This window comes from Jaculus jaculus, chromosome 8 (assembly GCF_020740685.1).
Source record: "Jaculus jaculus isolate mJacJac1 chromosome 8, mJacJac1.mat.Y.cur, whole genome shotgun sequence".
In the NCBI taxonomy this organism is placed as follows: Eukaryota; Metazoa; Chordata; class Mammalia; order Rodentia; family Dipodidae; genus Jaculus; species Jaculus jaculus.
In genome coordinates, this window is record NC_059109.1 from 82823973 (window position 1) to 82844530 (window position 20558).

At 41.9% G+C, this 20558-nt stretch overlaps 1 protein-coding gene across 1 annotated transcript in view; it reads left to right on the forward strand.

The window, feature by feature from the left end:
- The window catches only part of Atrn (attractin), a 183912-nt gene that overhangs the window by 133223 nt on the left and 30131 nt on the right, over window positions 1-20558 (forward strand). The window contains exon 24 of the mRNA XM_004661478.2: window positions 2003-2160. Coding sequence (XP_004661535.1) covers window positions 2003-2160 — 158 coding nt within the window. The remainder of the gene's footprint in view (window positions 1-2002; window positions 2161-20558) is intronic.

Below are 20558 nucleotides of genomic sequence, written 5' to 3' on the forward strand. Positions count from 1 at the left end.
ATAAATAAAAGCATAGCTTTTGGTTTCTCACTGTGATTCACTGAAAATCTAACAACCTGCTATATTATTTGAGACAAATAACTACTGCATAACTTGATAACCAGCAAATAGACTTAGGTTTGAATTTACCTGCATTGTGCTGTTGAGTGAGTTACCTAAGCTTTCAGATCCAATTTTTTCCTATATGAAATGGGTTAGTGGGGCTGGAGAGATGGCTTAGCGGTTAAGCGCTTGCCTGTGAAGCCTAAGGACCCCAGTTCGAGGCTCGGTTCCCCAGGTCCCACGTTAGCCAGATGCACAAGGGGGCGCACGCATTTGGAGTTCGTTTGCAGAGGCTGGAAGCCCTGGCGCGCCCATTCTCTCTCTCTCCCTCTACCTGTCTTTCTCTCTGTGTCTGTCACTCTCAAATAAATAAATAAATAAATAAATAAATAATAAAAAAAAGAAATGGGTTAGTAAAAATGCCTTCTGGGCTGGAGAGATGGCTTAGCAGTTACGGCACTTGCCTGCAAAGCCTAAGAATTCATGTTCGAATCTCCAGGTCCCATGTAAGCCAGATGCACAGTGATGCAAGCGCACAATGTTACAAATGTGCACAAGGAAGTGCACAAGTCTAGAATTTGTTCAGCTGGAGGCCCTGTCTTGTGCTTGCGCGCACACGCTCTCTCTCTGTCTTTATCTCTCCCTTTCTCAAAATAAATTTTTTTTAAATTTTTATTTATTTATTTATTTGAGAGCGACAGACACAGAGAGAAAGACAGATAGAGGGAGAGAGAGAGAATGGGCGAGCCAGGGCTTCCAGCCTCTGCAAACGAACTCCAGACGCGTGCGCCCCCTTGTGCATCTGGCTAACGTGGGACCTGGGGAACCGAGCCTCGAACCGGGGGTCCTTAGGCGTCACAGGCAAGCGCTTAACCGCTAAGCCATCTCTCCAGCCCTCAAAATAAATTTTAAAAATACCTTGTTATATAGAGTATTGAAAGAATTAACTACAATAATTAAGTGCTCGGTATAGTACTTGAAATTTAACTCATCCATGAGGCAGTGTGTTGCAGTCCGGTTCACATTGCTGATAGAAATCACCCAACCAAGAGCAGCTTCTGGGAAAAAGAGGTTTATTTTGGCTTACAGGCTTGAGGGGAAGCTCCATGATGGCAGGGGAAAACAGTGGCAGAGGGTGGACATCACCCCCTGGCAGGCAACCAGCAGGTGGGACACAGCAACAGGAGGGTGTGCCAAAACTGGCATGGGGAAACTAGCTATAAAGCCCATAAGCCCGCCCCCAACAATACACTCCCTCCAGGAGGCATTAATTCCCAATGTCCATCAGCTGGGATCCTAGCATTCACAACACCTAAGTTTATGGGGGACACCTGAATCAAACCACCACACGGTGGTATTTTTGTTTTTCTTTGTACATATGCTTGTTCCCTGCCAAGGGAGAATGTAGAACATGGAATCTAGGGGTAAATGGAGTTACCCTAGTAGTGAGAGGGAAGGAGGACTGAGTGACCTTTGGACCACCTTCCTTCCTGTTGGGACTGACGGACATTGTTATTTAGGAAGTGAGGGGTGAGTTGTTGAACAGAGGCCTGGAGGGTTGTCACACAGATGTGAAAAAAAAAAAAAACAAAAGATTTTGAATGCTGATATCAGTTAATCAGATCTAGTGTCACTTTCATAAAGGCATGTTGCCAGGTACTGTGAGGGGAGTTGGAGAGGTTCCTGGTGAAACCATTCTGGTTTGGGACACAAGTTTGCGGATCAGTGTACTCAGCATCAAATCCCAGTCCACTTCTTGCTGGCTGTCTGACCTGAGGCAAGTTACTTAACTTCTTGGAACCTCAGTAGGGTATTGGGAGGATTAGAGATTGAGATTTTGAAGTCTATTCAGGGGACATTATAAGCATTCAGTAAATTATTAACCTCATTACTAATGAAGGCAGATTCTGTCACATGCAAAACAATTTTTCTTTTTGTTCTTTTTTTTTTTTTCTACTAGCTGGAACCCAGGCTGGAGAAGAGATGCCTGTTGTTTCAAAAACCAACATCAAGGAATACAAAGATAGCTTCTCTAATGAGAAGTTTGATTTTCGAAACCATCCAAATATCACTTTCTTTGTTTATGTTAGTAATTTCACCTGGCCCATTAAAATTCAGGTAAGGAGTGGGTTTTGGCCTCATTCATACAAAGATAGTGAAATTTTCTTGGTAGAGACTAAATTCACTAATCTGGAACTTATAGTAAATGAATCTTGCTTTGCCTTTGTAAAGGGGGCTAAGTACATGAATATTGTTCTAAGGGTGTCATATGTGACTTGTGAAGGAAGTTTCAAGGCACTTTAAAAAAAATTTATTTTAGAGCCAGGTGTGGTGGCGCACGCCTTTAATCCCAGCACTTGGGAGGCAGAGGTAGGAGGATCGCTGTGAGTTCGAGGCCACCCTGAGACTACATAGAGAATTCCAGGTCAGCCTGAGCTAAAGTGAGACCCTACCTTGAAAAATAACAACAACAATTATTTTGGAGAGAGCACATAAGAGAGAGAGAATTGGCATGCCAGAGCCTCAGCCACTGCAAATGAACTCCAGATGCTTGTGCCACCTAGTGGGTGTGTGCCGCCTTGTGCTTGCTTCACCTTTGTGCGTCTGGCTTACATGGGGTCTGGAGAGTCGGACATGTGTCCTTAGGCTTTTCGGGCAAGCACCTTAACCACTAAGCCATCTCTCTCCAGCCTTCAAGCCACTTTTGAAAGGAAGTTGGAAGTTGGGCTTGATGGTGCATGCTTATAATCACAGGATTTCGGAGATTGAGGCATGAGGATCACCAAGAGTATAAGGACTGTTTTGGAGAGATGCCTTAGTGGTTAAGGCACATGCCAGCAAAGCCTAAGGACCCAGATTTGATTCTCCAGGTCCTATGTAAGCCAGATGCACATTGTGGCGCATGCATCTGGAGTTTGTAGTGGCTAGAGGCCCTGGCACACCCATTCTCTCTCTTTCTGTCTCTGTCTCTAATAAATAAATAAAAATAGATCTTTAAAAAGGTAAAAAAGGAGTATGAGGACTGCTCGGACACCATATATTTGTGTACACGTGTGTGCATGTCAGGAGCTAGTTTCAAAAATGGGGGAGGGTTTCTGTGTTGGCAGCATATCATCTCTTCAGCAATAGGGTCTTTCCTTTACCTCAGGTAGGTAATTAAGTTAAGTGCTTTGATGGAAACCTGTCTTGTCTGGGGGACCTCATAGGTCTCTCCAATCAACAGCTCAATGTGGGTAGCAACCAATTTGTGGTACTGGGAGTTGCAAGCCAGAGCCAAATGTTTTAAAGTTAGGCTTTATCCCACCCTGTCCAGGGTCGGCCCTTCTTTCCAGATTCTATCCCCAAACTTCCATTGAAGGTTAAATCTTTTAGTTGACTTTCTATGGTACATGTTCATTGTGGGTTTAGTTTTGTGTTTATTTTTTCCCAATCGCCCCGCCCCCTTCCCCCAAATCCTTCCATCCCTATTGTCTAGGACTTGAGTTGCTTGTCACATATGCCAGTAACTGAAGCTGTTCCAGGTTAGGAGCCATAGATGAGTGAGAACATGTGGTGTTTTTCTGTGATTGTGTGTGTTCATTGACTATGGATCTGTTCCAAGTCCATCCATTTTCCTACAAATTTCATTCTATCATTTTTTTTCTTACTGCTGAGTAGAATTTCTATTATGTAAATGTATCACAACTTCATTGTCTATTCGCCCAGTAATGGGCACCTGGGTTGATTCCAGTTCTTAGCTACTATGAATTGAGTAGCTAGCCAGGTGTGGTCACACACGCCTTTAATCCCAGCACTTGAGAAGCAGAGGTAGGATGATCACCATGAGTTCAAAGCCACCCTGAGACAACCGAGTGAATTCCAGGTCAGCCTGGACTAGAGTGAGATCCTAGCTTGAAAAACCAAACTAAAAATGAACTGAGCAGCTATAAACATGGTTGAGCAAATAATCTCTGCAGTGAAGCATGGAGCCTTTAGGGTAAATGCCCAGTAAAAGAATAGCTGAGTCTATATTTATCTTTTTCTGGCATGTCCATATTGATTTCCATAGTGGTTGTACAAGTTTGCATTCCCATCAACAGTGAATTGGGGGTTCTTCTTCCCTCATATTCTTGCCAACATTTATTGTCATTTGATCCTTTATTTTTTGGTTTTTTGAGGTAGGGTTAGCTCAGGCTAACCTGGAATTCACTATGTAGGGTCAGGGTAGCCTCAAATTCACGGCAATCCTCCTACCTCTACCCCCTGGGTGCTGAGATTAAAGGAGTGTACCACCCCGCATGGCTTCATTTGATTGTTTAGTGATTGCCATCCTGATTGGAGTAAGGTGGAATCTCATAGTTGTTTTAATTTGCATTTTCCTGATGTTTAAGGATGTTGAACATTTCCTTAAGTGTGTGTTAGCCATTTGTATTTCTTCCTCTGAGAACTCCCTATTCTGTTCTCTACCCCATTTTTTGAGTGGGTTGTTTATGTTTTATTGTTTAGTTTTTTTGGTTTCTTTGTAGATTCTAAGTATTAGGACTTTGTCAGTGGTACAGCTGACAAAGATTTTCTCCCATTTGTGAGTAATCTATTGGTTCTGATTATGGTTGGTGCAAAAGCTTTTTAGCTTCCTGAAATCCCACTGGTTGAGTGATTGTTTAATTTCCTGGGCTACTGGGTTTTGTATAAGAAGTCTTTCCCCACTCCTGTATCTTGGAGAGTGCCTCCTATTTTTTCTTCCAGTAGTTGAAGAACAGGTCGTACATTGAGGTCTTTAATTCATTTGGAGTTGATTTTTGTGCATGGCGAGATGAATGGGTCTAGTTTCATTTTTCTATATGTGGTTATCCAATTTGTCCAGCACCATTTGTTGAAGATTCTGTTTTTTCTTCAATGTACATTGTTGGCACCTTTGTCAAAGATCAAGTAGCTATAGTTACTTGAATTAAGGGCCAGGTCTTTAATTCTATTCCATTGGTCTATATGTCTGTTTTTATGCCCGTACCATGCTGATTTTGTTACTGAAGCTTTGTAGTGTAGCTTTAGATTAGGTATGGTGATACCTCCAGAGGTGTTTCTTTTGCCGAGGATATGTTTGGATATCTGAGACCTGGTATCATTCCATATGAATTTTGGGATAATTTTTTTTTTATCTCTGTGAAGAATGATGCTGTGATTTTTATTAGTATTGCATTAAATCTGTATATTGCGTTTGGTAGAATGGCCATTTTCACAATATTAATACTACATGTCTAGAAGCATGGGAGGTCTTTCCATCTCCTCATGTTCTCCTCAAGTACTTTCTTGAGTATTTTTATGTTTTCATTATATAGGTCTTTTACATCCTTGGTTAACCTGGAATTCACTATGTAGTCTCAGGGTGGCCTCAAACTCATAGCAATACTACCTCTGCCTCCCAACTGCTGGGATTAAAGGCATATGCTACCACGCCCAGCTATACTTTTTATTTGGAGTGAGGAAAAAGCTTTGGAAGTGGATAATTGTGTTTGTTAAACAAAATTGTAACTATAGGGCTAGAGAAATGGCTTAACTGTTAAGGTGCTTGTCAGCAAAGCCTAAAGATTCAGGTTCAATTTCCCAGTACCCACGTAAGCCAGATAGATGCACAAGGTGGTATGTGCATCTGAAGTTTATTTGCAGTGGCTGGAGGCCCTGGCATGCCCATTTTCTCTCTCTCCCCCCACTTAAATAAATAAAAATACAATACATAAAAAAATTTTAAATGTGACTATACTTATCACCACTGAGTTGTATATTTAAATGATTAAATTGGGGCTAGAGAGATGGCTTAGTGGTTAAGGTGCTTATCTGTGAAGCCTAAGGACCCATGTTTAACTCTCTAGATCCCACATAAGCCAGGCACAAAAGGTAAGGCAAACACAAGTTTGTACATGTCCATTAGGTGGTACAAGCATCTGGAGTTTGATTGTCGTGGCAGAGGCCCTGGTGTGCCAATTCTCTCTGTCTCTAAAATTAAAAATTTTTTAAAAATTTAATTTATTCAATTGGAGGTTGGGAGAATGTTTGCCTAGCATGGATAAAGCCTTGGGTTCAATCCCCATCATCACATAAAGCCCTCATGGTGGCCTGTAATTCCAGCACTTGGAAAGTGAAGACAGGAAAATTTCAAAAGTCATCTTCCAGATGCATAGAGAACTTTAGACAAGCCTGGGTTACATGAGACCCTGTTTCAAATAAAGTAAAATAATGATCCAGGCATGGTGGTGCAAGCCTTTGCTCCCAGCACTTGGGAGGCAGAGGTAGGAGGACTACTCCATGATTCTACATAGTGAATTCCAGGTCAGCCTGGGCAAGAGCAAGACCCTTCCTCAAAAAAAAAAAAAAAAAACAAAAGCAAGAGAGACAATTTTTTAAAAAATGAAAAAAAATAAAAATAATAAATAGGAATAGCTTAAACAGAGCCACCATAGTACTCACCTGTAGTCCTACCTACTTGAAAGGCAGAGGCATAAGGAATTCTTGAGTCTAGGACTTTGAAGTCTGTCTGAGCAACAAATTAAAATACCATCCCCAAAATAAACAAAAGATTAAAATAGAAAACTTAAGCTGGGCATGGTGGCGCATGCCTTTAATCCCAGTACTCGGGAGGCAGAGGTAGGAGGATTGCCTTGAGTTTGAGGCCACCCTGAGATGACATAAATAAAATAGAAAACTTTATGTTTTATATATATATATAAATATATCTTAACACCATTTAAAATAAGCTCTAGAGGGCTGGAGGGATGGCTTAGCAGTTAAGGCATTTGCCTGCAAAGCCAAAGGACCCAGGTTCGATTCCCCAGGACCCACGGTAGCCAGATGCACAAGGGGCGCATGCATCTGGAGTTCGTTTACAGTGGCTGGAGACCCTGGTGTGCCCATTCTCTCCCCGCCTCCCCCATCTTCCTGTGTCAAATAAATAAATAAAAATAAGCCGGGCGGGGCTGGAGAGATGGCTTAGCGGTTAAGCGCTTGCCTGTGAAGCCTAAGGACCCCGGTTCGAGGCTCGGTTCCCCAGGTCCCACGTTAGCCAGATGCACAAGGGGGCGCACGCATCTGGAGTTCGTTTGCAGAGGCTGGAAGCCCTGGCGCGCCCATTCTCTCTCTCTCCCTCTATCTGTCTTTCTCTCTGTGTCTGTCTCTCTCAAATAAATAAATTAAAAAAAAAATTTAAAAAAAAATAAGCCGGGCATGGTGGCACACGCCTTTAATCCCAGCATTTGGGAGGCAGAGGTAGGAGGATCGCCATGAGTTCAAGGCCACCCTGAGATGACAGAGTTAATTCCAGGTCAGCCTGGACCACAGTGAGACCCTACCTCAAAAAAACAAAAACTAAAAAAATAAAAAATAAATAAATAAATAATTTTTTAAAATAAATAAAATAAGCTCTAGAGCATGGCATGCTGACACATACATTTAATCTCATCACTCTGGATGGATTGCTGTAAGTTTGAGGCCAGCCTGGAACTGCAGTGGATTCGAAGTCAGCCCAGACTAGAGTGAGACCCTACCTCAAAAAAAAAAAAAAAAAAAAGGCCAGGTGTGATGGTGCACACCTTTAATCCCAGCACTCGGGAGGCAGAGGTAGGAGGATTGCCATGAGTTCAAGGCCACCCTGAGATGCCAGAGTGAATTCCAGGTCAGCCTGAGCTAGAGTGAAACCCTACCACGAAAAAAAAAAGTCCCCCCCAAAAATGTTTTTTAAAACATAAGATGTGGAATAGAGGGGCTAAAGAGATAGCTTATCAGTCAAGGTGCTTACCTGTGAAGCCTAGGGACCCAGGTTTGATTCCCCAGTACCAATGTAAGCCAGATGTACAAGGTGACACCCGTTCTCACTGTGTTTCCTCTCTCTCTGATTGTAAGTAAATAATACAATAGTTTTAGGGCTGGAGAGATGGCTTAGTGGTTGAGGTGCTTGCCTGCAAAGCCTAGGGGCCCAGGTTTAATTAATTTATTTATTTGAGAGTGACAGAGAGATAAAGAGGCAGATAGAGAATAGGTGTGCCAGGGCCTCCAGCCACAGCAAACGAACTCAAGACACATATGCCCACTTGTGCATCTGGATAATGTGGGTCTTGGGGAATTGGGCCTCTAGCTGGGGTCCTTAAGCTTCACAGGCAAGCACTTAACTGCTAAGCCATCTTTCCAGCCTGGATCCGTGTTTAATTCCCTAGCACCCACGTAAGCCAGATGTACAAGGTGGTGCCCATCCCCACTCTGCTTGCTCTCTCTCTCTCTCTGCTTATAAATAAATAATAAAATATTTTTAGGGCTGGAGAGATGTCTTAGCAGTTGAGGTACTTGCCTGTAAAGCCTAGGGAACCAAGTTCACTTCCCCAGTATCTATGTAAGTCAGATGCCTATGGCGATGCATGCACTTGGAATCCATTTGCAGTGGCTAGAGGTCCTGGTGCACTCATTTTCTCTCTATCTGCCCCCACCACCACATTTCACCCCTCCCCCCCCCTGTCTGTCTCCCTCTCTCTCTCTCTCTCTCTCTCTCTCTCTCTCTCTCTCTCTCTCTCTCTCTCTGTCAAATAAATATCTGGGCGTGATGGTGCACTCACTTAATCCCAGCACTTGGGAGGCAGAGGTAGGAGTTCAAGGCTACCCTGAGACTACATAGTGAATTCCAGGTCAGCTTGAGCTAGAGTGAGACCCTACCTTGAAAAACAACACCAACAAAGAATAAATAAAATATTTTTTTAAAAGGATGTAGGCAGGAGAGATGACTTAATGGTTAAGGCACTTACCTGCAAAATCTAAGGACACAGTTAGATTCCCCAGTACCCACAAGGTGGCACTTGAACCTGGAGTTCATTTGCAGTGGCTAGAGGCTCTGGCTGGTGTGCACATTGTGTGTTTGTGTGTGTGTGTGTGTGTGTGTGTGTGTGTGTGTGTGAAAGTCAAATGAATAAATAAATAAACTGTTTAAAATGATTTCTTAGGGCTAGAGAGATGGCTTGGTGGTTAAGGCACTTGCCTGAGAAGCCTAAGTACCCAGGTTCCATTCCCCAGTACCCATGGAAACCAGATGTACAAGTTGACACATGCATTTGGAGTTTGTTTGCAGTGGCTGGAGGCCCTAATATGCCTGTTCTCCGTCTCTGTCTGTCTTGAGATGGCAGTTACAGCACTTGCCTACAAAACATAAGGACCCAAGTTTGAGTCCCCAGTGCCCCATTAAAGCCAGATACACAAGGTGTTGCATGCAACTGTAGTTAGTTTGCAGTGTCTGGAGGCCCTAGAATGCCCATATTCTCATTCATTCTCTCTCTCTCTCTGTCCTCTTCTTCCTCTTACTCTCTCAAATAAACAAAACATTAACAATTGGTTTTTTTTTCTCTTTTTATAAGAAAGCAAGATGTTTCTGTAGATCTATACAATTATTTCTAAAGTTTATAGAGAAAGGTCAAAATTGTAGAATAGGCCAGACAAGTTTAAAAAAGGAATAAAATGGGAAGAATCATCATTGAACTCAGTGTTGCTATTTAATATAGTAACTGTGATGTGGTTGGTAGAGGGTGGACACATAGATCGGTGGGATAGACTAATCTTCAGAACCCAGAAGTAAAACCACATACACAGGGCTAAAGAGATGTCTTAGTGGTTAAGGTACTTGCCTGCGAAGCCAAAGCACCCAAGTTCAAGCCAGACACACAAAAGTGAGGTGAACGCAAAATCACACATGCCCACTAGGTGGTGCAAACGTCAGGAGTTCGATTGCAGTAGATGAGGCCCTGGCACACCAGTTCTGTCTGTCTGTTTCTCTCTAAAAATTAAAAAAAATAATAATAAACCACATACATGTCAGCTGATATTTCAGATTATGCAAAGGCAAGTCACTGGATGAAGCATAAACTTCCAGCAAATAGTAACACACATGATCAACCATAGGCAAACAACTGAACTTCAAACTAAATTGCACCCTATACAAAAGGTAACACATTATAGATAGTTCACAGATCTAGATGTAAGATCTAAAATTATGAAACTTCTTTTCTTTAAGGTTTTATTTATTTATTTATTAGAGAGAGGAGAGAAGGGTGAGAGGGAAAGAGAGAGAGAGTGATAATGGGTGCAACAGGGCCTCTAGCCACTGCAAACTAACTCCATACATATGTGCCACCATGTGCATCTGGCTTATGTGGGATCTGGAGAATCAAACCTGCGTCCTTAGGCTTCTCAGGCACGTGCTTTAACCACTACATTATCTCTCTGGCCCATAAAATTATGAAACTTCTTTTAAGGAGCTGGCTCAGTGGATAACAGTGCTTGCTGCTTAAGTATGGAAGCCCTGAGACCATTGAGTTCAATTTCTCCAGGATTCTCATTGAAAAAAAAAAAAAAAATCTGGGTCTGGCCATGCATGTCTGTAACCTCAGTCTGGGAGGTGAAGACTCCAGAATTATTGGGGCTCACTGATCGAATACAGCAGCTCTTTGTTGAGGGAGAGACGATGTCTCAAGGAAGTCAGCATGGTTTAGTGATGGAGAATACCCAGTTCTCCCCTGGCTGCAGCATACACACAGCAGGCCCATCTGCACACACATGTATGTACCTATACCACACAGACTACACATGCAAGTAGGAGAAAATGTTTATACTTAAATTCAAAAACATGACCCATTAAAGGAAAATTTGCCAAATTGGACAACATCAAAAATAAAAGCTTTTCCAGGTTCACAAGGTGGCACATGTGTCTGCAGTTCATGTGCAGCGGCTAGAGCCATTCTGTGTCTCTCCTCCCCCCCCCCACCCAAATAAACAAACTATTTTTTTAAAGGGCAAAAATAAATAAATAAATAAATAAAAGCTTTTCTTTTAATACATTTATTTGAGATAAAGACAGAATTGGTGCACCCTGGTCTCCAGCTACTGCAAATGAGCTCCAGATGCATGCACCACCTTGTGTATCTGGCTTTGCATGGGTCCTGGGGAATTGAACCCTGGTCCTTAAGCTTTGCAGATAAGCACTGTAGCCACTGAGCCATCTCTTCAGCCAAAACAAAGCTTTTGTTTTGTGAAAAAATCTTGTTAAGGGCAAGCTACATATTGGGAAAAAATATTTGCAAGTCATGTCTCAAACAAAGCCCTTGTATTTAGAACATACGAACTCCCAAAACTCAAGGATTAAGAAATGAATAGTCTAAGCTGGGCGTGGTGGCGCACACCTTTAATCCTAGCACTTGGGAGGCAGAGGTAGGATGATCACCACGAGTTCAAGACCACCCTGACACTGCATAGTGAATTCCAGGTCAGCGTAAACTACAGTGAGACCCTACCTCAGAAAACTAAAAATAAAAAACAAAAACAAAAAAATGAATAGCCCAGTTAGAACATGGACAGACTGACACAATGAAACTTTTCAGCAGGGTGTGTGTGTGTGTAGAGAAAGAGAGCAAGTAATCAGTAGCCATTATAAAAATGTAAATTAAGCCGGGCATGGTGGTGCATGCCTTTAATCCCAGCAGAGGTGGTGAGTTCAAGACCACCCTGAGACTCCATAGTGAATTCCAGGTCAGCCTGCACTTGAGTGAAACCCTACCTTGAAAAACAAAAAATACAAAATAAAAATGCAAATTAAAACCATAATGAGATTGCTGCATAGCTTTCAAAATGCCTAAAAATAAGAAATGTTAGAGAGAAGATGAGGAGAAAATGAATTACTCATAGTTTGCTGTTGATCATGTAAGGTAATCAGCCACTCTAGATGATAGTTTGGAATTTTTTTATAAAATATTCTACTTTTGTTTATTTATTTGAGAGAAAGAGGCAGAGAGAGCTAATGAGAGAGAGTGAAAAAGAGAGAGAGAGAGAGGGAGAGAATGGGCTTTCCAGGGCCTCCAGCCATGGCAAACGAACGCTAGATGCATGCGCCACCTTGTGCAGCTGGCTTACATGGGTGCTGGGGAATTGAACCTGGGTTCTTTGGCTTTGCAGGCAAGAGCCTTAACCGCTGCTAAGCCATCTGCCCAGTCCAGTTTGATATATTTTCACAAAGCTAAATCTGTATGATTATACAACCCAGCAGTTGCATTCCTTGGCATATGTCTGAGAGAAATTAAAACCAGTGGTCCTATAAATACTTGGTACACCAGTGTTTTTAGCACTTTCACAGCAATATTTAGCAGTTTTATTCATAATTGTCAAAACTAGAGAAAACCCAAATAGTCTTGAACAGGTTAATGGTTAAATGAAATATGCTACATCTGTGGAATAATATATAGCAAATAATATGGCTGGTAATCCTGAAGGCAGTAAGAGGAAGGAAGATTGTACATTTGAGGCTAGTTGGGCTTCCTAACAAATTCAGGTTAAGTGTCCAACCTGAACTACATACCAAATCCCTTTCTCAAAAAAGTGACAAACCGGGCTGGAGAGATGGCTTAGCGGTTAAGCGCTTGCCTGTGAAGCCTAAGGACCCTGGTTCAAGGCTTGGTTCCCCAGGTCCCACGTTAGCCAGATGCACAAGGGGGTGCACATGTCTGGAGTTCGTTTGCAGAGGCTGGAAGCCCTGGCGTGCCCATTCTCTGTCTCTCCCTCTGTCTTTCTCTCTGTGTCTGTCGCTCTCAAATAAATAAATAAGTAATTTTTTTAAAAATCAGGGTATATGGTTAAAGTATTTGCTCGTCAAGCCTGCTGACTGGAGTTTGGACCCCCAGCACCCATGTAAAAAAAAAAAAAAGTGACAAACCATTGTTAGTTTAGAGAGAATTTAATAGGTTGAGGAGGGTCCCTTCAGAGGGGAGGACAGGGATAACAGTAAGGATGGTACCAACATGTGCTGTTTACATACTGAGTATGTCCATAACTAATAAAAAGAAAAATGACAAACAAGGGTGAGGGTTGTGGAGACCCACACAACTAATAAATTCCGTGGAAATTTTGCTGATTAAAAAAGTTCAAAAGCCAGGCATGGTGGCTAATGCCATTAGTCTTAGCACACAGGAGGCTGAGGTAGGAGAATTGCCATGAGTTAAAGGCCAGCCTAAGGCTGAAGAGATGACTTAGTGGTTAGGTGCTTGCCTGTGAAGCCTAAGGTGACAGGTTCAATTCCCCAGGACCAGTGTAAGCCTTGTGTAAGCACAAGGTGGTGCATGCATCTGGTGTTCATTTACAGCAGCTGGAGGCCCTGACGTGCCCATTCACGTTCACTTAGTCTGTTTCTCTTCTCTCTGCCTGCAAATAAATAAACAAAAATTATTTTAAAAAAATGTTTTTTAAAAAAAAGGAGGCATCCTGGAATACAGAGTGAGTTCCTGGTCAGTCAGAGCTAGAGAAGCTTTCCTCAAAAAAAAAAAAAAAAAAAAAAAAAGTGTGTGTGTATACATACATACATACATATATTTTCTTGGAAATTTATATATATAATAAATATGTATTAAATATATTATAATATATATAATACATATATAATTAAAAATTATAATTATAATTTTTTTAAAGTGTGTGTATACATACATACATATATTTTCTTGGAAATTTATATATGTGTGTGTGTGTGTATATACATATATATATTTTTATATATATATATATATATATATATATATATATATAATTCTACTTATATGTAACATTTGAAAGTAAAAACTGGGCTGGAGAGATGGCTCAACAGTTAGGGCCACTTGGTTGTAAAGCCTGATGACCCAGTTTAGTTTCTCAGTCTGACATAAAGCCAGATGCACAAAATATTGCATGTATTTGGAGTTCATTTGCAGTGGCAAGAGGCCTGGTGCACCCATTCTCTCTCTCTCTCTTTCTCACTGAATATAATAGTTGCAAAAAAAAGAAAGAAAGAAAGTAAAAACTTAAGATATATACATAAATATATACACCAAATATGTACTAAAACTTCAAGTTTCTCTTACTTATGAGTCTAACTTCTAAGCCATCTTTTAGGTCGGGTCCATCCACACAAGGGAAGGGAAGCGCATACAAAGTGTGCCCATCAGAGGTAGGAATGTTGTGCATGGGTTGGTATAGCTTAGAATTCTCCCTGACACAGGCTGTGTTTGGAATGGGGCCATCAGGGTTTTAGATAAATGTCTATGGTCAAAGGAAGGTTCTAGGCTCCAGTCAACACAAATCTTCTCCCTGCCTTCCTACTCCTTACCCACACCTGTTTCAATTTGGAATTTTATACATTTGTCAGATTATTTTATGTAAACTACTTGCTTTGTGTTCTAGAGTAGGTACTGTTTTCATACAAATCTCGTCATATTCAGAATCCATTTGAAACCAAGTTTTTTGGTTTTGTTTTGTTGCGTTTTTTTTTTTTTGTTTTTTCTTTTTTTTCGATTTTTTGAGGTAGGGTCTCACTCTAGCTCAGGCTGACCAGGAATTCAGTGTGAAGTCTCAGAGTGGCCTTGAACTCACGGTGATCCCCCTAACTCTGGGATTAAAGGTGTGCGCCACCACGCCTGGCTGAAACCAAGTTTTGTTGCTCATAGCTGGAAAATGATTAGTATTTTTCAGGTTCCTAGTGAGGTCTTGACTTATACCTCTCATGCCTTCCTCATTTGGAAAGTGGGCTCTGCACATATAAACAGGCTTTTGTGTAGAGGTAGCCTTCCTGTTGCCAATGCCGACTTGTAGTTTTTCCCTCCTGGTGCTCTGTTGCTCCACCCTCTGAAAATCACTGACATGGTTTTAGAGCTGTCTTTCTAGAGGGAGCTCTTTGCCACACTTACTTGAAGAAGTGATCATTTTCAGTTTAAGATTCAAAAAGTTGTTGATTTGTCCCTGACTCTTTACTGCCCCTTGCTTGATCTGGGTCATTAACTTAAAAAAGACCCACTAAAAAGCTGCGTTCAGGAGCTCTTGGAGAATCAACGATGGCGTGCTTACCATTGAGTATGCCAAGCTTTCCTTGAAAAGACAGGTAAGTTCTCCTGAAAATGTGTATTTCTGCTTCGTACAAATAGCTGTAGTATTTAAACAATATGAATAGACTTATGGCATTGGGCATGTCTCACTGTCCTTGCCTGAGAGCCTATAGAAGACTCTCTGTATTTGGGATGGCATTGCCTGCACTCTTGTGTGAAGGCTGAGCTGGCGTCTTCTTGAATGCATCGGGTTTTCAGTAAGGGGAGGCCTCTTTTCTGCTATATTTTCCCCCTGAGTTACAGCTTCTCTGGGTGTAGTATAGCTCTTAAATACACATACACTCAGACTTAGCAGCTGTACTAGTTTAATAAGGACAGAGAGGTATTCAAGGCAGAGAGTAGGAAAATAAGTGATGCAGTATAGATTATTCAGTTAAATTTCAGTATGGCCTTTAGTGCTAGCAAAGCTTTTTACTTTTGAGGCCTTTTTTAAAAGCAAAGTAACTGAAGAAGTTTAATTCTTTACTTGGAAATTCATGTAAACATTGGTGCTTTAAAAGTGGTAATACTAAACTCCATTTCCTTCACTTCCTGATCCCAGGGTTCTTTTCCATAATCAGGAACAGATCAAAACCTGTAACTGCTGAGGGAATTTGACACTGACTATAAAACTCTTTGTAGATGGAGTAAAAAAAAAAAAAATCCAGAAACACTCACACTGAAGAGGCAGTGTATAGGAGGGTGATGGGTGTTGGAACCAACTATGCCTGTTTTTTGGCCAGTTTGGGGTGAGGGCCCTTCCCTGAATCCTGGCTTTCTGAAAGCTATCATGTTATTCTAGGAAGCAGGAACTCAGCTCGCTTCCATCAGGCCCACAGTTTGGGAGGGTAGCAGGGTAGATGTTGAGGATAGGGAAGGGACAGGCAGACATTGTGTTGGGGGCAGGAAAATAGGTGGTGGAGCTAGCTTCTGGCTTTTTACTGACTTCACAACAGAGGTTGTTATTGTAATACAGAACTAATATTACAGCCCTCTTCATGCTGGGTGTTTCCTGTAAGAGACCAGTATTCACAGGGGAAGGCAGTACAGAATTTGCTTTCAGAGCTTTGAGAGCAATGTTTATGGGTGCTAACAGGATTGCTATATCCAGCAGAGGATGTGTGAAAATTATTCTCGGATAGTGTTTTTAAATAACAGCCTTATTGACATAATCCACATACCATACAACTCACCCATTTAAAGTACACAGTTCATTGATTTTTAATATACTCATAGGGGTCTATAGCCATCATCATAATCTACTCAGTGTGTATGTTACACTGTTTATCTATTTATTTGTTGATGGAAATTAGTTTTGTTTTCAGTTTTGAACTATCACAAATAATGTCAGATGTGTATATATTTATTCATTTATTTGCAATGCTAATAAGTGAGCCCATGCTCTTACTCTTGCTAGACAAGTCCTCTTCCAAAAGGTAAACCTCAACCCTAAGCTATATATTTAATATTTATTTATAAAAATTTGTATATGTACATACATATACGTATGTATACACATCTCCCAGCTTAAATTATCTGCACCTTGAAAGTTTTAAGAATTCTAAGGTCATGATGAATTGGAAACAAAATTGTAGGGCCAAGAAAATGGCTCAGCAGCTACAGGTGTTTGCTTGCAAAGCCTACTGGCCCAGGTTCAATTCCCAAGCCACACACATAAGCCTGAGGCAAAAAATTGCACAACATCTGTGTCTTTGTAGGACTAAGAGGCCTCAACACATGCATGTGCACACATACATGAAAGTAATAAATAACCATTTTTTAAAAAGAAAGAAAAGTATAGGTGTGGTGGCACATGTCTTTAATCCTAGTGCTTGGGAACACAAGGTGGAAGGATTTCCACGAGTTCAAAGCCAGCTGGACTACAGAATGAGTTTCAAGTCAGCCTGGGCCTTGCCGCAAAAAAAATAATAAATGATGATAATAATAATTTTTTAAAAGCCAGGCATGGGAGCTCATGCCTTTAATCTCAGCACTTCGGAGGCAGAGGTTGGAGGATTCCCATGAGTTCCAGGCCACCCTGAGATTACATAGTGAATTTCAGGTCAGTCTGGGGTAAGAGCAAGACCCTACCTCAAAAAAGAAAAAGAAAAAAAAAAAACCTAAAGAAGGAAGGAAAGAGGGAAACTGAAGCATTTGATTTCGTAGCCCACACCCATGATCTTAGCATTTGTAAGGCTGAGGCAGGAGAATTACCACAGTTTTAGGTTATTCTAGGCTGTATAGTGAGTTCCAGGTCTTTGATGTCAGTTCCATGTTACAAAGTAAGACCCTGTCTCGAAAATCAATAAATGAGGTCTGGAGAAATGTGGTGAAAGTACTTGCCTGCAAAGCCTAACAACCTGGGTTTGATTCCATAGTACCCACATAAAGCCAGATACCCAAGGTGATACATGTGTCTGGAGTTTGTTTGGAGCAGCAAGAGGCCCTGGTGCATCCATGGTTATTCATTCCCTCCCTCCCTCCCTCCCTCCCTCCCTCCCCCCCCCCCCCCCCTCTCTCTCTCTCTCTCTCTCTCTCTCTCTCTCTCTCTCTCTCTCTCTAATAAATAACTATTTAAATAAATAGGGACCAGGAAAATGACTGAGCAATTACAGGTGCTTGTTTGCAAAGCTTTCTGGTGTGGGTCTAATTCCCAAGCCATCCACAGAAGCTGGAGACAAATTGAGCAAGTGTCTGGTGCTTGGTTGTAGTGCCAAGAGGCCCTGGCATATCCATACACACAAACACACAAAATACTTTTTAAATGAATGCATTGGGCTGAAGAGATGGCCTAGAGGTTAAGGCACTTGCTTGTGAAACCTAATAAGGATCAAAAAAAAATCAATAAACGAGGGCTGGAGAAATGTCTCAGTGTTTAAGGTGCTTGCCTGCAAAGCCTAACAACCTGGGTTTGATTCCCCAGAACTCACATAAGCCAGATGCACATGGTGGCACATGCATGTGGAGTTCATTTGCAGTGGCTACAGGCCCTGGCATGCCCATTCATATTCCTATTCATATTCTCTCTCTTTCTCATTCATAAATAAATAAATAATATTTTTTTAATGAGTGAATAAATAAGATGGATTTGTTAGTATACACCTGTAATCCAACACTTCAGAAATGGAGCAGAAGGATCAGGAATTCAGATGAAGGCCAGCCTGTGCTACACAAGACCCTTTTTCTAAATTGTTTCTTTCTTTTCTTTTTTTAGGTTGGGTCTCACTTTAGCCCAGGCTGACCTGGAATTCACTATGTAGTCTCAGGGTAGCCTTGAACTCATAGTAATCCTCCTACTTCTGCCTCCTGAGTGCTGGGATTAAAGGCATGCACCACCACACCCAGCTCTAAATTAATTAATTTTAAAATACTTTACTCAAAGCCTTTCTTTGTTTCACACTATAAGGTTCTTGTCTTGTGGTTTTCATTATCCAGAAAGATGTATTGTCCTTCTTAAAGCCCTCCTTTCCTGCTTTTAACCTATGTTCTTTGTTCAAGGGTGGCTTTGAACTCATGGTGATCCTCCTACCTCTGCTTCCCAGTTCTGGGATCAAAGGCGTGCACCACCTTGCCCGGCTTTTCACCTATATTCTGTGCCTCTTTGAGACAGGGTCTCACTGTGTAGCCATGAACTCTACACAGATTTTTTTCTGTCTAATGAGTGTAAGGATTAGAGGTGTGGGCATCCCAGCCCAGCTCTCCTCTTTACTATCATTGTCCTTCTGGTTCCACCTGGGCCCTGTTTTCCTGTACATTCTATCCCAGCTGGAAATACCATCATGACTGAGACCTCTTCCTGTGACCTCCACAGTCAGGAGCCTGTCTGTGCTAGTGTTGTAGGTGAGCCCAAATGTTCCTCAGACAGCCGGGCGTGGTGGCGCACGCCTTTAATCCCAGCACTCGGGAGGCAGAGGTAGGAGGATCGCCGAGAGTTCAAGGCCACCCTGAGAATACATAGTGAATTCCAGGTCAGCCTGAGCCAGAGTGAGACCCTACCTCGAAAAACAAAAACAAAAACACCAAATGTTCCTCAGAGCTGTGAGAGAGGAGAGAGTGCCCAAAATTCTCTTGAATGTAAGTTAGGAGCAACCATACTAGATCTTATTCTTAAGGGACATGAGGTGGGCAAGTGGGATTGTTTGCATTAAGATAATAGTTGCTTTCAGATACTGCCAGGAATTCAGCAAAACCAATGGTGCTTGTGAGCAAGAAACTGAGTTGGGCTGGAGATACACCTCATAAAAGTAGCATGGTCCCAACATTCGGGAAGCAGAGTAGGAAGATCACCATGTGTTCAAGGCCACCCTGAGACTACATAGCAAATTCTAGGTCAGCCTGGGCTACAGCAATACCTTGCCTTGAAAAACCAAAATAATAATAATAATGAAAAAGTGGCATGGTGGTGTATGTCCATAATCTCAATACTTAAGATGTGAATACTTAAGAGGATAAGAAATTCAAGGACATCCTGAGCTACATAGGGGTTCAAGGCCAGCCTGGGTTATAAAGTCTGTAAACACAAACGAACAAACAAATAAACAAAAACTGAGAGGTGGGGACTGGGGAGATGGCTTAGCGGTTACAGCATTTGCTTGTGAAACCTAAGGACCCCGGGCTCGATTCTCCCAGACTCAAGTAAGCCAGATGCACAAAGAGCACATGTGTCTGTAGTTTGGATGTAGTGGCTAGAGGGCCTGATGTGTCCATTCTCTCTTCCTCTCTATCTGCCTCTTTCTCTCTCATAAATAAATAAAATATTTTTTTAAAAACCGAGAGGTGATGAAATTGTCTTAAAGAGACTCCATTCTCAGGGCCGGGCGTGGTGGCGCACGCCTTTAATCCCAGCACTCGGGAGGCAGAGGTAGGAGGATCACCATGAGTTCGAGGCCACCCTGAGACTCCATAGTGAATTCCAGGTCAGCCTGGGCTAGAGTGAGACTCTACCTCAAAAAAACAAAAAAAAAAAAAGAGAGAGAGAGAGAGAGAGAGAGAGAGAGAGAGACTCCATTCTCAAAGGTATTACTGAGAAATGTGATCTGTCATATGAAAACCATAGCGAGTCACTGTAATGTTTTCAGCCAAGAAGTGACCATAGATCAGTGTTTTATAACAACCTCTGTGGTGACAGTGTGGGTGTGGATTAGAAGGCGCCCAGCCAGCACCTGGAAGTGCAGGATTCACTTAATGACCCTCAGGAATCTCCCATCTCTGTGCACCTGTTCCACACAGTCTCATACTTGTTTGTTCACCACTACACAAAGATTTGCTTACTAGCAAGGAATGTATTTATCAGTGTCCTCAAGATAAACTCTGTGACATAGAGTCATTATAAATGTGTTATGCATAGTTGTTGGTACAAGAGTTCAGGATAGGTACCAGAACTTGGCTCCTTTTGGTTTGTTTTGTTTTGTTTTTCGAGGTAGGGTTTCACTGTAGCTCAGGCTGACCTGGAATTCACTATGTAGTCTCAGGGTGCCTTCGAACTCATGGCGATCCTCCTACCTCTGCTTCCCCAGTGCTGAGATTAAATGCGTGCACCACCATGCCCGGCTCTTTGGTTTTTTGAGGTAGGGTCTCACTCTAGCCCAGGCTGACCTGGAATTCACTATGTAGTCTCAGGGTGCCTTCGAACTCATGGTG